The 7,019-nt window shown below is 37.3% G+C and overlaps 1 protein-coding gene across 1 annotated transcript in view; it reads right to left on the bottom strand.

Moving 5' to 3' along the window:
• Positions 1–1,427: 1,427 nt before the first annotated feature.
• Slc25a14 (solute carrier family 25 member 14) overlaps positions 1,428–7,019 on the bottom strand; it is a 48,776-nt gene continuing 43,184 nt past the window's right edge. The window contains exons 7-8 of the mRNA XM_023718846.1: positions 5,950–6,045; positions 1,428–1,505 (exon numbers count right to left, since the gene is read on the bottom strand). Of these exons, the coding sequence (XP_023574614.1) occupies positions 1,428–1,505; positions 5,950–6,045 (174 nt within the window). The remainder of the gene's footprint in view (positions 1,506–5,949; positions 6,046–7,019) is intronic.

The following is a 7,019-nucleotide window of genomic DNA, read 5'->3' on the forward strand; positions in this document are numbered from 1 at the left end:
AAGAACATACTTCAAAAACTCCTAAATAATGGGGCTGGGGAGATGGCTCAGTGGAATAAACGCTTCTCTGGCAAGTGCAAGGGCCTGAGTTCAATCCCCAGTTCCGGAAAAAAAAAAACAAAAAAAAAAACTCCTAAATAATAAAAAACAAAAACAGTATACTAAGCCTGTCACAAAACACTATATATCATGTCTTAGTTACTTTTCTCATTGTTGAGACCAAACACCCCAAAGTTAAAGGATAAAAGGTCTATTGAGTTCCCAGTTCGTAAAGGTTTCAAATCATAGCTGGCTGGCTCCAAGGCAATCACATAGTAGAGAGACATCACAATGGAGAAACAGTTCTTGCTGGGCAGAAAGCAGCAAAGTAGTGAAAAAGCAAAGTGGCAAGAAGCAAGCGACAAGCTATAAGCAGCAATCTTCTTTCTGTCCCTTATATCCTATCCAGACTACCCACGCTTAGGACAGGAAGCACTCACACACAGGTAAGGCAGCCTTAATCCTAGCTTTGCACCATGAGTCAATCCCAGCAGCACATCCTTGATCCTAGCAGCACACAGTAGATCCAATCCAGCCACCTTTGAAAAGCCCTGCCTATAATCACATGAGACTTTGAGGGAACATCTAGATAAAAGCCATAATATATAACTCCATTTACATGAAATGCCTAAAATAGGCAAATGTATAGAGGCAGAAAGTTGTACAGTGTTTGTCTAGGACAGGAGGACTGGAGAAAATGGGAAATGAGTATTCAAGGGTCAGTTTCCTTTTGGTAATGAAAATATTTTGAACTTAAAGATAATGTATACTAGGGCCAGGCAAATAGCTCAGCGGACTAAAAGTGCCTTCTTAGGCAGAGTGCAGCGGCCGGGGTTCGATCCCAGGTGTGCTGTGCTAACCCCACCCAGGGCACGATGAGACAGCCACTGAGACTGGGCATGGCGTGTGTGCCTGTAATCCCAGCACTTAGGAGGCTAAAAACAGGAGAATCACTATAAGTCCGATCTATGTAGTGAGACCCTATAGAGCCTGTATTTACTAAATACATAAAAACTTAAATTGTTTTTTGGCAGAACCGGGGATTGAACTCAGGCCATTGCGCTTGCCAGGCAAGCACTTATTCTACTGAGCCATCTCCCCGGCCCCTAAAAACTTAAATTAAAAAAGATGATAATGATTAAACACAAATCTATGAATATACTAAAACTCTTAAAACTGTATAGTGTAAAGATGATGAAGTTCATGTATGTGAATTATCCCAATAAAGTTATTATGAAGAGGAAAATCATGAAGCAAAAGTCAGTGAGGGGAGAAGAAATCTTCCAAGTTTCACTGGCAGAGCTGTAGGACATGCAGAAAGGACACACACTAGGGAGAGAGCAAAGATGTGAAACAACTGGGAAGGACCAAGGAAAGTGGTGCGTCCATTATGAGTCCTCTTGCGGTAATATTACCAGCGTTGCACACTCAACGTTCCCATCACAGCTCACAAGGTTGCTAGAGTGCTGAAAGACATTTTTGAAGAACATTAATGATATAAGAAAGTTCTTATGAGATAACATTGAAAATAGTAAGACAAGCTAGGCCATGTTGGTGCACACTTATAGTCCCAGCAGTCTGGGAGGCTGAGGCAGGAGGATTGCAAGTCTAAGCCCAACCTGAGAAATTTAATGACTTAGTAAGACCCTGTCTTAAAATAAAAAAAATAAAATAAAAAAGGACTGGGAATGTAGCTCAGTGCAAAGGCCCTGGAGTTTAACTGCCAGTATAAAGAAAGATATGATATTATGGCTTGTGTCTTATATGTCCCTCCAAAGCCTCATGTGATTATAGATAGAGATTTTCAGAGGTAGCTGGATCTGCAGTGTGTGATGCTGGTATTGTGCGATGCTGGGCTGTGTGATGCTGGCATCAAGGGTATACGATTACGCAATTAATCCACTAATTGGTTTGGCATCGTTTTTGGTGTGAGTAATGGGAAGGTCACCTTGGGTCTGAATGCTACTGCCCTACGGCCATGTAGCCTGGACAGAACACCAGGGACAGAAAGAGGGCTACTCTTGTCACCTGCTGCCGCTTCGCTACTTCACTGCTTCGCTGACTTCTGTCCACTCTGAGCTGTTTCTCCTCTGCGATGCCCCTCTGCCATGCCACCCTGCCTTGGAGCCAGCCAGCTCGGGACTGGGACCTCTACAGACTGTGAGCTACAGTCAGCCTTTCCTCCTCTAACTGTGTGTGTTGGGAATTTTGTCTCAGCAGTTAGGTAAAGTAACTAAAACATAAGATATGAAATTATATATTATTGTATATATACATTTACATGAACCAAATTTTAAAAAAGGATTGGAAAGAAATATATTAAAACTTTTTTCTGAGATTAGGATAAACATGACTTAATTTTTTTTTATTTTCATTTTTATGCATTTCTGCATTTTTTATATTTTCATGAGTGCTTTAGTTTTATAACTGTTTAAATATCATTAAAATTGGACACTATACCCCTTAGGTGTGCACAATTTTTGTCAATTATCTCTCAATAAAACAGGGAATGAATGAAAATCAACTTTAAAAATTGAAAGTAACATAGCATGGTAATACCTGCTTTCTCAGATAATTCTTATAATAAAATGTTTAACCTCCAAATTAAATTTAAATTCCTATAATCAACTTATAGAGTAGATACGAGACACCTGTGCTGAGATGCTTGTTCCTGCTGATCTGGAGAAATACCACTTATTTTTCAGACTCCTCCACCTGATTTACTCTGTTAGGAGAAGTAATCCTTCCTATAAGGCCAATTTGGTGAACTTTAAGGCCCCAAACTGGGACCCACAAACCCAATTCAGGCTACAGACACGTTTTACATGGCTCAAATAATATTTTTAAAAGACTCACTTCATTGGTCATATGCAAAAAAAATTAGTATATTTCATGTAGAAATGCAGGTTTCTTGCTTCTTGTGACAGGCCAGAAAATATGGTCACACTGGGCTCCCCATCAACATATGACAGCACCAGTCTAGAGCTGAAGAGCAGGTTCTCAAAGAGATATTTCTACATCTATGTATATCAGCAGCATTATTCACAACAGCAAAAAGGTTGAAGTCACCCAGGTGATATCAATAGTCAAATACATAAAATGTGGTATACACTTTTTTTTTTTTTGGTGGAACCGGGGATTGAACTCAGGTCCTTTTGCTTTCCAGGCAGGTGCTTATTCTACTGAGCCATCTCCCCAGCCCCATGTGGCATATACTTTTAATGGAGTATTATTCAGCCTTTTCTGACACATGCTGCCACATGGATGAAGCTTGGGGCCATCCTGTCAAGTGAAATCCCATAGAAGCCACATACTATGTGATTCCCCTTAGGTGAAATATCCAGACAAGTCAAATTCATAGAGACATAGAGAGAGAAGAAAGATTTCCAGAACCTGGAGAAAGAAAGAAACTGGGAGCTACTATTTAATTACTCTAGAGTTTCAGTTTTGTAAGATAAAAGGTTACAGAGAGTGGTTGCAGAACAAGGTGAATGTACTGAACACTATTCATCTGCACACCTAAAATGGCTAAGAGGGTAGGTTTTTATGTGTACTTTACCACAATTAAAACTAAGAGCCAGGCATGGTGCCACACACCTGTAATCCCAGCATGTGGAAGGCTGATGAGGGAGAATCACTAAGTTTGAGGCCAGCCTGAGCTACATAAGTGAGTTCAAGGCCAGCCTGACCTACATAGTGAGACCCTGTCTCAAAGATAAATAAATATTAATAAATATATAAAATTTTAAAATAAATAAAAAATAAAACATCTGTGCTCCACTGACAAAATCTCCAACTCTATTTATTGCTTTGTCTTTATCCTTTGCCATCAGTGGCCAACAGCAGCTGTTATCATTGAAAGCTCTAAAAGGTTCACCATCACTGAATTAGACTAATCAACAAAGTACACTGTTATCAAAGAGCAAACTTTAAGAATCATTCCTGGATGTTATGATCATTAGGTGAAAGGGTATCTTTTGTCAAAAATGCACTTTGCTTCTTTTTATATGTACCTGAATTGTGGAATTAGCCCATATCATAAAAGCACCTATGCATTTCATGCTGCATCAAGGTGCACAGTCCTAGGTTCCCTCATAATTAGTTGTGCTGAGTTTAATTACCCAGTAGGTTGAGATCCATCAGCTCTTATTGCATAAAAAATTTCACAATCAGCAAGTAATCTGTGGGGTATTATCTACAATATATGTACTTCCTAATACCTAATAATTGAATGTAATTGCTGTTTTTGAAGATTTTGTCACTGGTATTGCTACGTAGCTTTCCACCAAAAAGTTGAATGTGAATATAATCAAGCAAATGGACTCAACTTTCAGGGTATAAATACAGGGGATAGAAGAACAAGTTAAACATACATAAGAAAAGTCGCTTGGTCTTGTCAATCCAGGAAATTTTTCTGTTAGGTTTTTTTTTTTTGTTATGTGTGTGCAGGGTCCTACTACACAGTTCAAACTTGTAGTGATCCTCCTGTTTTCAGCCTCCCCAGTGCTGGGATATAGGGGTGCACCACCACACCCAGATTCAGTCGCCAGCTCAGCACACCCCAGGGGTGGGGCCGCTGCGGCATGTGGTGCTAGGAAACAAACCCCGTCCTCTGTACTTGCCTAAGCAGGTGCCAGGAAATTTAAATGTGAACCTGATGTTAAGTATTAAGGATTTACTGCTAATTTTTTTACATGTGATATTGGTATTGTTATTATATGGGACACTGATTCTGTTCTTATGTTCTAAATAAAAAAGTATTAGGGAGAGTGCCATATGTCTATAACTTACTTTCCTACAGTCTAACAAACCATGAGTGTATATATGTATCTATACATGTATATAAATATGTATATATAAACATACATAAAGTCAAGCTTTACCAGTCATTTAACCTAGGCCATGAGTATGTAGTATTCATAGTTCAATTCTTTTTTTTTTTTCTTTTGCAGAACCGGGGATTGAACTTAGGCCCTTGCGCTTGCCAGGTGAGTGCTTTTTCCACTGAGCCATCTCTCCGGCCCGCATAGTTCAATTCTTTAAACTTTTCTGTGTGTGTGTTACCAGGGATTGAACTCAGGACCCTGCGCTTGCCAGGCAAGCGCTTATTCTACTCAGCTATCTCCCCAGGCCCTAAGCTTTGCTTTATGATTAGATTTTTTATAACAAGTAGTTGTGGAAAATGACGAAGGAAGAAAAATAACAAAGCTTTCATTTTTATTCAGAAATATATTAATGAATTTCCCATCCTAGTCCCTCTTAATATTCAACTAGGAGCCTTACTATTACTATACTCTGTGATTATGATGAATTAAAAAGGTACAGCAACAATGACAACAAAAAGTATAAATTGAAGACTGGAACATAATATGACAAAACGTTAATAGTAATTATCTCTAGCTGGGTACACTGTTGTTATTTTTAAATTTTCTATATATTTTTAATATTTCCCAGTATAGCTCTTACTTTTCATAAAGTTAAAGAAGTTGTTTTGAGCCAGGGGTATAATGTAGCAGTAGAATGCTTGCCTAGCTTAAGTGAAGCTCTGGGTTTGACCCCCAACACCACTAAAAAAAAGTTATTTAAATAACTTATGAACATAAGCACTACATAGATCACTATAGACAAACATTACTGTGTTAGCACAAAACTGGCCAAAAATACACTGGCGAACTAAATTCACTATGAAGTTGTACAAATCAAAATGGCTATCGCAAATAATGTAGTAACTTTTCCCACAATATAATTTCCCAATATTAAGCAGAAATAAAAACCACTGATAACCTTTTGGCTCTTTCACAGGAGCTTCTTACATTGTTTTGGGAATTAGAATTTACTATGGCTTGTATAAAAATATTCTTTGCAAATTCTAGGAACTCAAGAGTATAGAACAATACCAGGAGTACTCACCCTCCACAGACCCCTGGTACCCTCTTGTTGGTATATATCAATGAAGCTTCCAATCATGCTCCCCTGGAACAAGCTTCCTTGAGCCTGCATCCGAATCTAAAATAAGAAGTGCACATGTTGTTTTGACAGAAAAAAAACAAAATGAAATGTTTCACTCATTTAAAATTAAGATAAAAGCATTGGAGAATTTTCAGAAAAATCTCTATTATGATGAAATTAATAAGATAAACTATATACAGAAATGATATGTCAAAAAGTAGTTTTTAAAGATGATATTCATTAGCCTCACATTCTGCATACTAAGTTCATTTTTGAAAATAGACGAGAATTTGGGGGAAAACTAGTAGTCAGTGAGTACAGAAAATAATTTTTATGATTAAATTAAAAACAACAGATGGTTATATAAATAACATATCCATTTAATTAAAAAATTTATGGAATCATAAAATTTTCTTGTAGAACATTTGTAGACATTGGAAAATGTAAAAAATTGTTAAATAGAAAAACTATTAAAAATAGAAAAAACTGTTGCAAAGAAGTATGTATATCAATTTTATTAAAAACACATCAATTTTAAAATATCCATAAACACAGCAAGGAGATTGGAAGAACAAATGTATACAACCCAAACATTGACAGGGATTTATGTCTGAATGGTAAAGTTACAAGTGAGCATTTTTCTCTTGTGGTTTTTGTTCTGCCCTTCATTTCTCTCCACATTGAACATACATTCCTTACATAACTATACAAAGTTAAAATGTTTTTAACATAATTTTATGTTCACACGACCTTAAATGGAGTTTTATTTGTAAAAAGCATGATACTATATCTAGTCCAGTGGCCTTTGAGTGCTGTAAGAAAGAAAATATAGCATTGAATAGCCATGTAAAAGATTCAGTACAACTTCTCACAAAGTCCACACAGATAAAATCACTGTACTTAGTTATCAAATACTAGTGTCCCCCAGCACTCTGAGAAGCTGAGGCAGGAGGCTCACAATTTCAAATCCAGTCTAAGCAACTTGATGATGTAACAAGATCCTGTCTCAAAATAAAAAATAAGGGGCCAGG

Source organism: Octodon degus, unplaced genomic scaffold (assembly GCF_000260255.1).
Source record: "Octodon degus isolate 3935 unplaced genomic scaffold, OctDeg1.0 scaffold00063, whole genome shotgun sequence".
Taxonomy (NCBI): domain Eukaryota; kingdom Metazoa; phylum Chordata; class Mammalia; order Rodentia; family Octodontidae; genus Octodon; species Octodon degus.